Source organism: Azolla caroliniana, unplaced genomic scaffold (assembly GCF_043228905.1).
Source record: "Azolla caroliniana isolate FFs.n. ecotype wild unplaced genomic scaffold, voAzoCaro1.0.p SCAF_5, whole genome shotgun sequence".
Taxonomy (NCBI): domain Eukaryota; kingdom Viridiplantae; phylum Streptophyta; class Polypodiopsida; order Salviniales; family Salviniaceae; genus Azolla; species Azolla caroliniana.
This window is the reverse complement of record NW_028230440.1, coordinates 24,295,006-24,311,717: the sequence shown is the minus strand read 5'-3', so window position 1 is coordinate 24,311,717 and position 16,712 is coordinate 24,295,006. Positions and strand designations below refer to the sequence as shown.

At 43.4% G+C, this 16,712-nt stretch overlaps 1 protein-coding gene across 1 annotated transcript; it reads right to left on the bottom strand.

Moving 5' to 3' along the window:
- Positions 1 to 12,305: 12,305 nt before the first annotated feature.
- On the bottom strand, positions 12,306 to 14,284 carry LOC147864552 (uncharacterized). The gene has a single exon (XM_087320471.1). It carries the CDS (start codon positions 14,163 to 14,165, stop codon positions 12,441 to 12,443), a length of 1,725 nt encoding a protein of 574 aa, XP_087176597.1. The 5' UTR covers positions 14,166 to 14,284; the 3' UTR covers positions 12,306 to 12,440.
- Positions 14,285 to 16,712: the final 2,428 nt, after the last annotated feature.

The window sequence follows — 16,712 nt, the reverse complement described above, 5'->3', positions numbered from 1 at the left end:
GTCACGTCGAACCCAAGTCTATGGGATCTGGCCGGCATAGGCCACCGGTTCACCAACATAACGCTACGGGAGCTCAAGGTTGGTGGGGGTGGCTTTCTTCCGGTTGAGGAGGAACGGTTTCAGAGAATGCTCGGGAGGCACGGGAAGGCCTTCGCATTCTCGCCGGAAGAGATCGGGTGCGTAGACCCGACGGTCATTGAGCCGATGGTTATCTTCACGGTACCGCATGTGCCGTGGAATCTCAAACCAATTCCAGTACCCAAAGCTCACATCTCGAAGCTGATGGAACTGCTAAAGCAGAAGGTGGAGATGGGCACCCTCGAACCATCGAGTGCCCCATACTCGAATCGGTGGTTTACCGTGCCAAAGAAGAACGGCACGTTGCGCTTTATTGAGGACCTACAACCGGTCAACAAGGTGACCATTTGGAACGCAAGAATTGTACCGACCATTGACGAGTTCGCGGAGGCCTTTGCCGGAAGGTCGATTTACTTGGTCGGGGACCTGTATTTGGGGTACGACCAATTCCAACTAGCCGTTGAGAGCAGGGATATTACGACAATGTGGACTCCTCTCGGCCTAGTGCGGATGTGTACCCTTCTGCAAGGAGGGACAAACTCGGTAGCGCACATGGTGAATGCGATGAATAAGGTACTAAGGGACTGCATCTCGGACATCACCATGCCATTTTTGGATGACATTCCGATCAAGGGATGTCCGGTGGAGGATAAGGACGAAACGGTCGAACCGGACGGGTGTCGGAAATTTGTCTCGGACCACATCGGAGACTGCGAGAAGGTGCTGCAAAGACTAGAAGGCGCGCGCGGTTCACCTTCTCCGGGGAGAAGTCAGCTTTCGGAAAATCAGAAATTATGGTCATCGGACACTTGTGTGGGCCTTATGGCCGGAAACCGTCTCCGGCTAAAGTGGAAGCTATCTCCGCGATGAAGGAAGATTGCAAGTCGGTTACAGAAGTCTGAAGGTTCTTGGGAGCTTGCGCGTTCTACCACATTTGGATCCCGCATTACGCCCAGATCGCGGAGCCACTCTACGGGTTGTCGAAGAAAGGGCGTAAGTTTGAGTGGAGCAAGGAGCATGAGGAGTTGGTCCGGAGAATGAAAGAAGCGCTTGCCGCGACACCGACACTTTGGAAAGCGGTCTACGATAAACACGTTTCGATTTATGTAACCGTAGACACGAGTCCGACCGGGATCAGATAGGTGATCAACCAGGAGGATGAGAACGCGCGAGGGTCCCCATCTGGTTCGGTGCGAAAGTACTTAGTGCGCGACAACGAGGATATGCCCAGGTTAAACGCGAACTCTGGGGTATCATTTAGGCGGTCAAGGCCGACAAAGACTACCTGATCGGGACAGAGGTAATAATAGAGACGGATGGCCTACCGATTTTCGGTATTGTTTCCATATGTGCGATGCCAGACCTGGGAATGCTCCCATGGATAGCGTACATTAAGTCCCTGATTCCGGAGATACGACACATCTCAGGGAAAGACAACGCCATGGCTGACATGCTTTCAAGAGCAAGGTTTGATGACGAGGAAGTTGGCGTAGACTTCTTCAGGACGACTTACATGACGACGAGGAAGGGGAGCACTCCGGCGCGTAACGAGTTCGACGAGAGAAAGTACGACGGGGAGTGGCTCCAGATCGGTGGGTTCCTGAAAACGATGGTGTCGGACGGGGCATGGACAAAGGAAGAGGCTAACCAGATTTGGAAGAAAGCGTATCGATTCTTCCTACGGGACGGGAGCATATGGAAGCACCCGAAGAAGCGAGATGGCGTCCCACTCCAGGTAGTGGCGAGGAAGGAGGAGCAGGAAGCATTGTTGACAGCGTACCACGAGAGTCCTTGGGCCGGACACCGGGATGTGCATCAGTTCGTAACGTCTTGTGAAAGTTGTTAGATGCATTTCATAGTCCAACATCGAGATGAGCTGCACCCGACTTACTCGCCGAACGTCCACTTCAAGTGGATGGTGGACCTGGTGACAATGCCGATAGGGATAGGGCAGATGCGATACCTGGTGCTAGCACGAGAGGATCTAACGAACCAAGTGGAGGGCCGAGCATTACCAAACAAGATGACCGCGATCGTGTGTCGGTTCCTAATAGAGGAGGTGGTATGTCGGTACGGGTGCGTAGGGAAGATCGTAGCAGACTGTGGAGAACTGGATGCGCAAGAGGCCGAAGAGCTATTTGAATGGTTAGGGGTTAAACTCTCGCTCACCACGGCGTACAATCCGGAGGCAAACGGGAAGGTGGAGCGTGGACACAGGCCAATCATAAAAGCGTTGGTATGGGCTTGCGGAGGCCAAGTCGGAAACTGGTTGCGGCTCCTACCCTATGCATTGTGGACAGACCGAACTACGCCCAGTTCAGTAACCAGGTTCATGCCGGTAGAGCTGATGTACAGGCAGAAGCCGATCATGCCGATGGAGAGAACGATCTCCTCATGGGCCGCGGTGGACTGGAGAAATGAGATGAGCCGGGAAGAGTTGTTAGCGGCGCGAATCCAACAACTCGAGCGAAGACTGGAGGACATAGAATGAGCAACGGCGAAGCTGCGTGCGCAAGGACAAAGAACAAGGGGCGATTCGACCGGACTCACTAACTACGACCAAAGAAAATCGAGGAAGGCGACTGGGTTCTGGTCTACGACAATAGCCTCGACAATTGGCACAAGGCAATGCGAAAGTTTGCGAGAAGGTGGTTCGGGCCTTACGTGGTGACAAGCGCCAACGACAACGGCACCTACCATCTTGTGGAGCTCTACGGAACGAGAATAGCTATGCCGGTATCCCGGAAGAGGATCAAGGCGTTCAAGAAGCGGCACGAGGACGAACCAGACCCAGAGGGCATGGATGGCGATGATGACTGGTTCAGAGCGGATGGCGAACTGGAGAGCGAAAGATAATCACGGGCCGGTCTTCTCCAGTAGAAGTCTATTCTAGCGCATACCGGAGGATGCGTGGTTAGGTGGGGGCGGATGTCATGTAGAAAACCGTCCCTAGGAGGAATTGGTGGATAGTGTGCGTGAACCGGCCCTTACACACGGGCACATGTTTTGATGTATTTATTGTTTTCTGAACCGGCAGCCAGAGGTCTTTAACCACGAGCATGTCCCTCATCTTCGACTTCCACACTAAATAGTTGGAGCCGGTGAGCTTGAACATGCTGCCAAACGATTCGTCCATTTTCTGTGTCGTTTCGCTCTGATACCACTTGAAGGGAACAACACACTCCCTACACGCAACGCTCGGCCACAGCCGAGCTTAGAATCATACACAGAAAACGGGAAATAAAGAACGACACGAAGAGGAGACGAGTACACAGGATGTTTACGTGGAAAACCCAAACAGGGAAAAACCACGGCAGCCCACAAGCTGCAAACTATCACTATGTTAGAATATACAACAGTGAGTTCACGTAGGCAACGACCTCGTGCTCACAATCTTCGCCACAAGCGGCAGTTACAACAGAGGCAACGACCTCTTTCTGTCTCTCTCTCTCTGTACACAGTTACGCGCTGTCTCTCACCTTGCACCAACAAGAATGACAACAACTGTCACTAAAAAGTTTGCCCTAAGTCATATTTATACTAATATGACTTTTCGGCTATTTACAAATATAGCCTCGATGGACTCTCAGAAACATATTTACGAATATGTCTCTTCATCCGGTGAGCATTCCTCACCGGGTCTACACCATCCGGCTCTCCGTAACCGGGTACTCCTTATCCGGTTCTCACCGGGTCTGCACCATCCGGCTCTCTATAACCGGGTACTCCTCATCTGGTTCTCACCGGGTCTGCACCATCCGGCTCTCCGTAGCCGGGTACTCCTCATCCGGTCTTCACCGGGTCTGCACCATCCGGCTCTCCGTGGCCGGGTACTCGTCATACGGTTTGTTCATCAACACTGTTCTTCTCCTTTCCCATCCGGAGGGACCTGTCTCCCAACAGTCATCCCAACTAACATAACAGGAAATCTGACGGAACTCTGAGGCGTAGACCGAGGCTGGACGTGAGCCTTGTTGGAAAGAATAAAGCTTTGTGAGTGTCGTTCATCACCGGTCTGTCTCGCCAAATGTCGCTTCGAGATCCTCAATGAAAGCGATGACGTTTTCTAAGAGAGGACGTAGTCGGGCTAGGTGCCGACGATGGATGTGACTCGGCGGGTGGTGGATTTCTTGAAGATTCTCATAACGATTCCCGAAGGATTTCATTCTCTAGCTGAAGTTGTTGCAAGGCTGTCATGATTTGGTTTAGGTTTTCAACAGAGCCGGACATGGTAGAATCCGTAACTAGTGTTGTTCACCTTGATTATAATCAAGGTGCACCTGAGTATTTATACAAGAAGGTAGGGCTATGTAAGCCAGCTAGAAATAGAGTATGGATGAGGATGCATGCAATAGAGGATGCATGAGGATGCATGCAATAGAGAATGCATGAGAATGTGTGCAACCTAGAAACCTCCAATGTTCAATCTACACTACATGAAGTTGGATTTGGTACACGGATGCATATGTAGTTCAATTGGTAGGCTTGCCCAATAGAGACCATGAGGTCTTGGGTTCAATCCCTACCTTCCTTCGTAGCATTATATGTCTATGACAATAAGCAGTGCCTTTGTCCAAGAGCCGTCTCATAGTCCAGGGCAATTGTCCAATTCATGTGCTCGGCAATTCCGTTCTGCTCCGGACTATATGGTGCCGTAAATTCACGTTGTCATGGAGAAAACCATCCCTAGGAGGAATCAGTGAATAGTGTGCGTGAACCGGCCCTTACACGCGGGCACATGTTTTGATGTATTGTACATAGTTAGGTATAGATCGACGATGTGAATATCCTAGGTAGTGTGTATTCGTTAGGTAGGGAATCAAGGGGTATCTCTGTCCGAAAGGATAGAGAATAAAAGTGATGTAACAGATTGTAACGTCCCTCTCACCTTGGGCTATAAAAGGAGAGGAAAAGGGACTGAGTGGGGATCAGGTAGTCGAGGACGAAGTGTTGTCGGACTGGGACCAAGCTCTTTTCCTCTGTCTTCCGGCAAAGGCTCCATCTCGCGTTGTTTGTGTGCGTTGTGTGAGTTGGTGTAAGCGCGTTGATGCTTATTGGCTAGCCAGTTGTAATCTTGATCATAAGTATATATTTGCATTATTCGTTGTTCGATCTTCGTTGTGAGTTCTCTATGTATTTGTGCGCGTGGCTCGGTCGTGGTTTCGTGTTGCTCCTCCCTCTGTTCGGTTATTCCTTGATTCAGGGCCCCCACGGTCCTGCCTTGGTTTTTCCTGCGTGTGCAGAATAACATGACATAATTTGGTGAACCTGACGTGAATGCGCGGGCCGGTCTTCTCTAGCAAAGGTTTATCGGTGGGGGCGGATCTCGTGGAGAAAACCGTCCCTAGGAGGAATCGGTGAATAGTGTGCGTGAACCAGCCCTTACACGCGGGCACATGTTTTGATGTATTGTACATAGTTAGGTACAGATCGGCGATGTGAATATCCTAGGTAGCGCATATTCGTTAGGTAGGGAATCAAGGGGTATCTCTGTCTGAAAGGACAGAGAATAAAAGTGATGTAACATATTGTAACGTCCCTCTCTCCTTGGGCTATAAAAGGAGAGGAAAAGGGACTGAGTGGGGATCGGGTAGTCGAGGACAAAGTGTTGTCGGACTGGGACCGAACTCTTCTCCTCTATCTTTCATTGTTCTCTGCAGGTTTTGGGAGGCTGCCTCTGCTTCGTGGAAAGCCTGAGTGCTTCCGTCAGAGGCTCCATCTCGCGTTGTGTGAGTTGGTGTAAGCACGTTGACGCTTACCGGCTAGCCGGCTGTAATCTTGATCATAAGTATATATTTGCCTTATTTGTTGTTCGATCTTCGTTGTGAGTTCTCTGTGTATTTGTGTGCGTGACTCGGCCATGGTTTTGTATCACTCCTCCCTCTGTTCGGTTATTCCTTGATTCAGGGCCCCCGTAGTCCCGCCTTGGTTTCTCCTGCGCATGCAGAATAACACGACAACGTCTTATGCCGCGTTGTTGGCAAAATTTGACGAATTCCTCTTATTTGAACTCTCCCCCGTTATTAGTCTGAAAGCATTTCAGTTTCAGCAGACTAATTCTCAACCATAGTGAACCAATCAGAAAAAATCGAGAACACTCGATCTTTAGTTTTAATTGGGTAAGCCCACACCTTCTGAGTCGAGTCATCAATAAAGCTGACGAAATACAGGGCACTGCCAAGAGACTAATGTGGCATAGGACCAAAGACGTCCGAGTGGACCAAATCAAGGGGACTCGATTCTTTTTGTGTTGATATCGGATTGCTGTATTGGCAATGGTCGCAGAACTGATGATCCGAGAAGGAGAGTTTGAGGATGTATCCGGCTATGGATAAATGTGTGATGCCGGCCTTGCTGAGGTGTCCGAGTCTTCCATGCCAAAGTCATGACACGAGAATGTCGACCAAGAACAATTCACCCTCTCTGAGTGTGACATATAGTGGGTACAACGAGTGTACTTTCGGTCCTCGAGCAAGCAGGAGGTTTCCCCTGTGGAGTGTCCACCCTCCTGATGAGAAGTCGGCACGGATGCCATCTTCATCCAATTGTCCAACTGAGATCAAAGGTCTTGAGAGCTCAGGTACATGTTGGACACTATGTAGTACTAGTGTAGAGCCGCCCGAGAGGTTGAGCTCTACTGTGCCGATTCTGATAATCGTGCACTATTGCGAGTTTCCGACTCAAACTGAGTCAGTATGTTGGGCAGATTATTGCCAAAATTGTGATCGATGAGGTGTCACATGATATGAAGCGCCCAAATCCAAGAGCCATGTGCTTGATTCCTCAATCGTAAGCAGAATTTCTGATTCGACTGGGTTTTCAATCGATAGAATGTTCGGGTCGTTCGACAATACTTCGATTGACGAGCCGATGTAGTTGATCTCCTCATGCCGGTCACTCTTCTGATCCGCTCGTTGAGCCTTATCATTTCCATCCTTGAGTGCATGACAATCGGCTTTGATGTGTCGGGGTTTCTTGCAATAGTTGTAGACTCGATTATCCCAGGACTTGCTCCGACTTCGCTGGTTGTTTGGCTGTCATGAAGAACCTCTTCCTCAGTTGTTCAGTCAGTCGGTCGAACCTTGTACTACATACACAATATTGGTCAAATCATTTGCAAACAATTTCCTCTGAGTTGCTTCAATCAGAATTGCGCTCATGATTGAGGAGTATTTCACGGCCGCAGTTGATAAGTTGCACACAGTTGTGATGAAAATTTCCCACGAAGGAGGGAGACTACTCATAAGCAGTATTGCTCTTAGTTCATCCTCGATACTCGTCCCTTGTGCCGAAATTTGGGAGTTTAGACTTTCGTACTCATTGAGGTGTGCCTGGACCGAATCAGATTCTTTCATCCAAAGGTTATAAAGGCGTCGTATCAAATATATCTTCGTGACGGCGACCTTCTTTTCGTAAGTGTCCAAAAATTTCTTCCATAGTTGGAAGGCAGTCGAACATGGTTGCACCGTAGAGTACACAGACTCCGATAGGTGCATCCGAATTGTGGCTCGGACAATTCTGTCGAGCTTCTCCCATTCAAGGGGCTTATATCCTTCTGGAGCATTTTCATTTTCGATGGGATCGATTTTCCCCTTGACTATTAAATAATCTTGCATTTGCTCCTTCCAGAAGTTGAAGTTCAATCTGTCGAACTTCCTTAGACTCATCTTTGACGAGCCGGATGTTGATGTCATCTGTGTCGATTTTGGGGGGGGCTTTGTTCGGGGTTGACTATGAACAGTGGTTGGGTGCAACAGATTGACTCACTTGAATTTGTTCTAACTGAGTTTGAACACAAGCCGAATCTCATTCGAAATTCAGGAGACTCGATCCGAAGTGACTATAGCTGACTAACCTAGTCGAGTTGGACCCGAGTATGTCGATTCGATTTTGAATGTCGATTTTCGAGATTTCCGAACACAGAGTATGTGCCGATTATCTAGGCTAATCTTGCTTCAGGTGACTACGACAATGAGAGGAACAAATTCAGCTAATCTTTTTGAATGTTGTCTAGCCGAATGAAGCACAGAAGGGGGTTGTTCCTGGAGCCCAGACAACTACAAGTGATTATGACAAGTCACACGAGTGATTACGACAAGCGAGTGACTAGCGTCAAGTGACCTATTCGATTTGTGTCTAATCCAATGTAGTACGGTTGAGGCAGAGATGTTGTGAAGCGAAATCTCACTCTGAGCGGCTACAATCACAGGAGTGAAGTGAAGCCAATTGGCTCGCTTCAATGGTGATTTAGAACATTGGAATGCAGATTTTGCCAGTGCCTCTCTTCGCGAAAACGATCTTGTAGAGAATTGCCAACCAAGATCTTCACAGTGTACAAAAGAAAAGTTTTTTATGGAAACTAGATAGACGACAATAGCAGAATCAAAAGAACCTCCAGCTCTGATACCAGATGTTGGAGATGCGGTCATCTAGTGTGGAACAAAATCAACACTCTTCTGTGTGGGGATCGTTAATCGATGCAATGAATAATATTGATTACAACTAGAGAACCGAAAACAGTATGCAAGCAAGACAGAAGAGAGAGAGAGAGAGAGAGAGAGAGAGAGAGATGTTGGGCACAAGATGAACTAAATTATTCAACCACTTTCAACCAGTTTACAAGGTCAGTTTATATACTGACTAACTTAGGGCAACTACCCTTCGCACTATTTACATAAATAGCCTAAACCTAGTCTGTACAAAGGGAGACAGTGTGAATACGTCCATTAGAGACCCGCATTCAACTGTTTCCTCTTCTTGGTTTTTCTGCTATTCGTCGTCGTTGAATAACAAGTCGCTCTGATACCACTTGTTGATGTATATTCAGATATATGTGCGGAAGTATGTGTATGAGGACTTGTCTTTCTATGCACGACAAACAACACAGATATGTAGTGATAGGAAGAAGACGAAGATAGAGGCAATAAACACAGTTAGAGCTTCAATGGAAGTTCTCTATTTTTCTATAACTCTCTCTGTACAAGACTCAAGATCGACCATCATCATTACAACGTTCGGTTAGAGTTTACATACTCAAACCCTAACTATTTGGACGTGTTCACACTTGTATGGATACAAAGTGGAAGGAGTTGGCCTTTTATGCCAACAAGATTATCATGCATACAAAGGCTCTTAGCATGAGACAATATCAAGAAACACTCTAGGAGAAAGTTTACAACAACATTCCACCACCAAATCCTAAGAAAGTCATTGAAAGCATCTACAATACACCTAGTATTCCCTCACTCTTGGAAGATTTGATAGTTCAAATAATCATTGAGACTGCCACATTGGCTCATCATCTCTTATTTGAGGATGTAGAAGAAATTTTGCAGATAATGAAAGCCCAATTGCATTTGACCTACAACCTACATCACGCTAAGTTGAAGTACACAAACATTTTTTTCAGGATCCAATATTGGCATGGGGTAATGACATCGATAAAAGATCACTGTATCTTTTGGAATACTAGACTTCAATCTGACCCTTCGAGTATACGTGAGCCCACAATATCATGTTGCAGCTTGTCGAAAAGGGCAAACGTTGACGAGTCATGACATAGTAACACTATAGGTCAACGAACTTACGCTCAAGAAGAGGAACACAAGGTTGCAACCAAATAGAGAAACTTGAACTATAGTTGTTAGTCCTTGACACTTGTCAAACAATGCAAAGAGAGTGGATAAAATTGAATTAACTCATATCGACACTTTCAACATGCTGACAAATGAAAATAGGGCATGGCTCATAATGCACTAGCAATGGGCAAAGAATAGATTAGCCTAACATTGGCATATAATTTGGGGAAAATGCAACAACATTACCTTAATGGATATATAATAACTATTTGTTATGGTAGCTTGAAAGATATCTAGTGAAAACATTTGATGGGTTTACTCACTACTAATTCATAGAAGTTAGCACATAAACAATTATCCAAGTTTTTAAGGGTATAAAATTTCGCATCTGATAATTACGAGATAAAGAGATATTGTGATAGCTACTATAAAATGTCGTTATTATGTGTTTTTTAAGAGAATGATATGTAATGTACAAGAAGATGTAAGTTTGTAGCAACGAGAATTTGTAGATAAGGCGCTTTATTCCTATCCATTTCATGTTGGGTTTGTCCTCCCAACACTTTCGCACACAAAATCTACCTACAATTTTTCCATCAAAGAAACACTTTCGCCACAAATGGATGATGGTGTTGTCATCCTACATCCAACCATCAGGTAATGAACCATGTAAGTAAACTTTCACCAGCAATCACATTTGTCTTCTATATACACAAACACACACACACAAATAGCCATCTCTATCATTATCTATATCTCTCATTGTTAAGGTATTGGAGTCTTTACTTTCCTCAACTTCATCCTCACTAACAATCATTTTGTTTGTAAGGCATGATTTCACTATGTGCCCTCTATGTGTATGCTCATAAAATTCTTCTTATGTTTGGTTACGGAAGAAGGAATTGGAGTCAATCTTTATCTCCTGTTGCTAGGGTCCTAGAGTCTCCACTTTCCCCATCCTCAACCTAGCAAATGGCCATTTGATCTATAGGACCTAGTTTGGATTGTGTGACATCAATTATATGTGTATGCTCACAACATTCTACTTTTAATTGGCTATGGAAGAAGTACTTCAATTGCATGAAGGGCTACCAACAATAAGCATTACTTGTAATGACAACCAAGTTAAATTCATGTTGGCATTGAAGTTTCTATTTGCAAGGTGTATCTCTTGTCACATCAATGCAATATCAAATATTTCAAATTCAATTGAGCAAAGCTATGTGGTCGCATGGATATTCCTTGAATTATACCAAATAATCATTTAGAAATGTGCACTCTCACAACATGCACACATAAATTGTTAGGTGGAGAACCCAAATCAAAATTGAACTTCATATGATATTTTTCAATGGGAGGAATACATTTTCACTAGTGGAGAATCTCATAAGCTATTCATTTAACACTTCTAATAAATAACTTGTTCAATTTTTTGAATTGTTTAGCTAACGTATTTGGTTAACGCAAATTGTGTCAGTACTCCTAATCATATAAGATATGTGCACTTGGCGTGTATGCTTTAATGTTATGCACACAAAATGTCAAGTGGAGAACCCAAAACAAAATGGAACATTATGTGGTATTTATCAATGAAAGAAATGCACATTTGCAAGTGGGGAATCTTATAACGTATTCATGTAATACTTATAATAAATGATTTGCTCATTAGGTTTTTTGGAGGTCTCATTTGCACTTTTCACAATATTGTTGTAATATTGCATGTGCATGCACATTATTTTGAAGAGCTTGAATAATTTTCTCAAATACCTAAAATATCTTGTTAAAACCGTAACCACTATCTGACAAGGTCCATATATTTGAAGATGAAATACATCGTTGAATTCTAAGGACACAATTTTACAAACATCTCACGAAAAGGCAACTTTGGTACTAAATCGTAGCATGCAAATATCTTATAAATATATGCAAGCATAGGTAAAGAGAGCATAACTAGAAAGTTGTATTAGCAATGCTTGTGTTGTGTTGTTGCATATGTCTATCTCAAGAAAAGTAAAATGATTCTAAACATAAAGATAGCAAAAAGCCCAATAGAGATTGAGAGACCTTTACCGTTGGCTTTAGAGGGCAAATGTATATGTGTGAGTTGGTAATACAAGGATGTGGACAAATAATAAGATAACACTCGTGATTTTAGTCTTTTTCACTATCTTTGATAAAAAGATAGATAAGTAGGTGATATAAAGGAGAATAACTTGGCCAGACTAAGGCATCTCTCACCTCTCTATTGTTACTCGAGGTATTAAAGCATAAAGCATGTGCCAACAAAGAAATGTACCACTAGAAGACTAAAGTGATTCCCAAAGTGCAAAATTCCTAAGCCTTCTTCACTTGAGAGAAATCCTTTGGGTGTTGAGTTCTCCCGAAGTTTCAAATCGAGCTTTCTTTCTTACTATCCTACACATAAACCATTTAGCTATTTGTATGTGGATGTATAAACACACATATTGCACACACACACACTCACTCATACAAAATCACATTGGACTTATGTTGTTTTTTATTTATGTGCTTACCTACACCAAGTATTGATTGAAACAATTCAAGAAACTAATCAATTGACCATTATTAGTTGATAAGATTAACTAGCTCACGATTTGAAGACTTTATACTTGTTTTTGGGAGAGGTAATGGTAGTTTAGAATGTATTAGTATTATCAAAATTTAGAGCTACATGTGATTAATAATGTTAAAGTAGCCGTTAGATACAAAGTGTTCGGATGCTTATATAAGTAGATGTCAATTGATTGGGTCGGCTTGTTGCAATTAAGATCGAATAGCTACGGGCCGACTCTTGATGAAGCTTTTGGAATGAAAGGTTAGGTGGCTTCTATCCTTGCAATAGAGGACACCACGCCGAATCGGTGGATCTGTATTGATGAACCTTATCGTACCGATCCCGCTATGAATTGAATTATCCCAAGGTGTACCTTGGAAAGTTGAGGAGCTAACCAATTCACTATGACCACCTTCAACATTATTGTTGCAACTATATGTTTGCCCCACATCATTATTATAATACTTGCTTGTTGACCCCACCTCCCTCGAATCATCGACAACAGTGCCCTCATTTATTAGATCTCGTATTCGATTCCCCATCACCAATGCAGTAATTCCACCCCCTTCCTCATTTACTATGTCTTCCTCAACATTAATTGCATTACGCGAACCACCACCATGGACTTGGTCCTCTAGTTCTTCGTCGGGGGTACATGTAGTGCCATACATTAGGAGCGCGATAGTGACTATGATAGTGCTAGGGGTATAGTAGTCTAGGGATGAATAGATGGGCCTAGGAATCTTGAACATGGACATCTTTAATCGAGTGGCCAATCTAGGATACTCTAGTACCAAGGCCTCATTAGTGAGCTTTGGATGAGCCAAAATAGCCATGGAATTACATTGCCCATTTGCGTATAGTACCTTATTGGGCTTGGGCTTTAGTATCTCCTCAGATTCTATTGAGGCTGTATTCATGGTGGTCCCATTATAGGAAACCAATATATGTTCATCCGAATTCTTTTCGCGGAGCTCTTGAGATATCGTATCGTTGCCAATGTTGTCGATGGTGTCACACTTTGTTGGGGCTAATTCCGAGTCTTCATTGTGGTCATCATCCCTTGTTAAGAGGTGAAGTGTCAAGCGGCCATCCTTGCGATCGGCATGGAAGTATCTTCGGCAAAAATTGACCTTGACCTCTTTGAGTACAAACCGGCCATCCTCGCGGTAGGCACGAAGAGACACCGAATCGCCCCCGCTCGACAGGTTGTAAGCATTGGAGGATGTGGGCAAAGTGTGGGAGAGAGGAGGAGGGAAGGATTTGGTGTTCTTGCCATTGGATTGGCAATGATTCATGTAGTGCCGATTCGACTTGCTACTATTGGAATGATCATTTAAGGTAAGGTTAGGCGAAGATCTAACGGTGATCATGGGATTGGCACTAGTTGGGGGGGCACGGTTCCTATTGATCTCTAGCCCTAGTTCTTCGGAAAGGGGAGGAGGGTTCGGAGCCATGTGATGGGCGGGTGTTTCGATGGAGAAGAAGCCGGGCACATCCCTAAGGCCGTAAGTGGGCGAGCCGTAATCGCCCACATAGTAGTCGGAGCTCGAAGACTCGGAGCCGAGCTCCTCGGCGCAGTGTTGGAGCTTCATCCTCTTGAGCTTGAGGCTCTTCTGGTAAGGGGTCTCGCGCACCGACTCCTTGCAAGGGGAATTGGTGGAGGAGATCATCAACGAAGGGCTCGACATGCTCTTCGTGATGATGGACGCGAGGAGCTTGCTAGCTACGCTACCATCATCGTGGTGGTCACGATCCGAGGAACCGATGAGGCCTTGTGGACTAGTGGTAGTAGTGCTAGGGACACTAGTGACACCACCAAGGATGTGTTTGTCACTACTTTGAGCTACTTTACTAGGGCTCATGTAAAGAGGCTCGAAGATGGAGGCGGGGTGCATTAATGGCGAGCTTAATCGGCTTGTTGGATGGTTCATGTTAGGGTGCGGGATCGGATTAAGTGCACAAGAAATCAAGGAGTGGGAGGATTAATGGATCATAATCAATGAATACATACATACATATACACTAGTGACAAAGAGAATGAAAAACTATAGGGGATAGAGATTAAAATTGAATGGGTGTTATTTGAAGAGAGATAAAGGAGGGGTGGCAAACCCACCCTTTTATAATGATAATGCTGTGTGGCCATTGGTCCAAATAAAATAAACAAATTTTAGCTCTTGGAATTTATTTATATGCGTTCTTTTGTGTTTGTTTTTTTTAGACTTTTGTTTCTCTAAGGACTTAAGGATAACTCTAAAGAATTTTGGATCCCTGTTTTCTGTTAAATTTATTTATTTGTTTCCATTTCTTTTACTACACTAAGGAAAGGGGGAGGGGGGACCAAAAAATCATTAGGTCATTATTTTATTATTGCTGGAATTTAATCTTTTTTTGTTTAATTTTTTCTCATTCCTAAAGTCATCCTAACATAAAGGAGCACAAAACAATGCCTTTTAATTTTTTTTAAATTTCCTTTGTTTGTTTTTATTATCTTTTAGTAAAATAAATCAAACTTATTCTTTCATAGTTTTAATTTTTTCCCCCTTAATATTACTTAACTGCTTTTTTGTTTTTCTTTGCTTTTTTTCCCTGGAATCTGCCATTTGTTTTTGTTTTTTTAAATAAGTAGCCAGATTTAAAAGAATAAATTACAATAGAACAAAAAAAAGCAATTAAACAAGTAAATGAAGCTTTTGTTTTTTTGCTTTTCTTTTGCTTTTACTGAGAAAATAAAACTAAAACAAAACTTCCTTGAATCAAATGATGATGGCCGGGGAAAGAACTCTGATTAAAATAAATAAGAACTTTTTAAGTTTAGATTAAGGCTTTTTATGTTAATTTAGTTTATTGATTTTTCGTGGTGGAACGAGCATTATAAGACAAATGAAATTCTTGTTTTCATCTTTTTTTTTCTTCATGGGCCACAACTAAACTATGAAAAACAAATAGATATAGATATAGCTTTCTATTTCTGTGTATTTATATGTATGCCCAACTATTTGAACTTTCCTGATCTGAAACCTGTGACTATTACATTTCCTATTTATTTAGTTTAAGTATATATATTTGTTTTATTATTTTATTTTTTGCTGTACAGCTGTGTATGTGTTTTTTTTCCCTTTGCCAAAGTTTTGGGAAACTACAAAAGTATCCCAAGGCTAGAAACATAAATTGAACAAAATGAAGGTATAAAAAAAAAGTAGTAAGTAGTAAGGATAGTGTATTTTTTTGTGTGTGTATGTTCACACAATGTGGCAGATAATACAACGAAAAAGTTGTGCAAAAAAAAAAAAAATTCTCTCCGGAAATGATGGTAAAAATTTACTCTACCAAACAACATAGGAAAGGAAGAAGAAGAAGAGCTGACGAGAATGTGTCCACACACACGCTTGTCCGGACAAACTATATGCCAAGGTACGCAAAAAGCAAATAAAAATAAAGTCACACCACACCTCTCCCTATCAGATTTGATCTTAGATTTTCGTCCCTTGCTAGGCCCCCGATTTGTCTGCCCTCACTTACATACATATATATACATATATTCTATATTCTGGATTGCTAGATAACTGATCTCGATACGTGCCCACTCTCATCTCCTCTGTTTCGCAAATTCCGCCCCCCTCCAGATAAAAACATGTACTCATATACCCCACCCCCAAGCCGTCCAACAAAACATTCCTTCTTACATCAACACCTCTCAATATAGTCCATGTCCTTATCTCTCAACATTGTGTGATTGACTGAGTGAGTGAGTGTGTGGATGGCATGCGTCAAATTTCTTTTTCCATTTATTCCTCAAGCTTTACAAACTAATGGACAAACGAATGAATCTCGAGATCTTGTGCATTGTGGACTCTTTGGAAATCACGTAGCCGATATGTAGTCTCCAATGAAGCCCAATATTAATGAGTCCATGTGCTTTAAGCAATCGTGTTGTCAATCTTTGTATGATTGTTTGAGGGTACACGACCTTCCACTACCCGACTTCCAGATATTCGTTTGAGTGCTTTTGAGCATTATATCATCCATAGTGCCCTTTATGTCAACGTTTATTTGAGGGTTTCAACTCATTTTGAGGTTTTGCACTAGTTATTGCTAAATAGAGACTCGTCTTTTTGTGGCTATGTCTGTGTGCGTGCGTGTGCGTGTGCGTGTGCATGTGTGTGTGTTTTGTTTGGATTGGTCCATCAACACATCAAAAGCTATTGAAAAAAATCGATTTGCACAGGTGTACACTAGGCATTTTCACATAGATATTCATATTCTGCTCTAACGTATGTTATTATTTAGCTCATCTCATCTTGTAATTATCGTGCTACTACAAACAATGTTCCTTTACTAAACATGATGGTCCTCCCACCGAGCATTCTATTGTTGAGTCTTATCACATCATTCGGTCGCCTTCGAGGTCATATTCACATTATATCCATCCCTTTTCTCTCTCTTTCTCTTTGTCTCATCGATTTTACACATTGTAC

Bases quoted from the DNA above. Each gene is read 5' to 3' on its own strand.
- LOC147864552 (XM_087320471.1), bottom strand. From the start codon at position 14,165: ATGAACCATCCAACAAGCCGATTAAGCTCGCCATTAATGCACCCCGCC.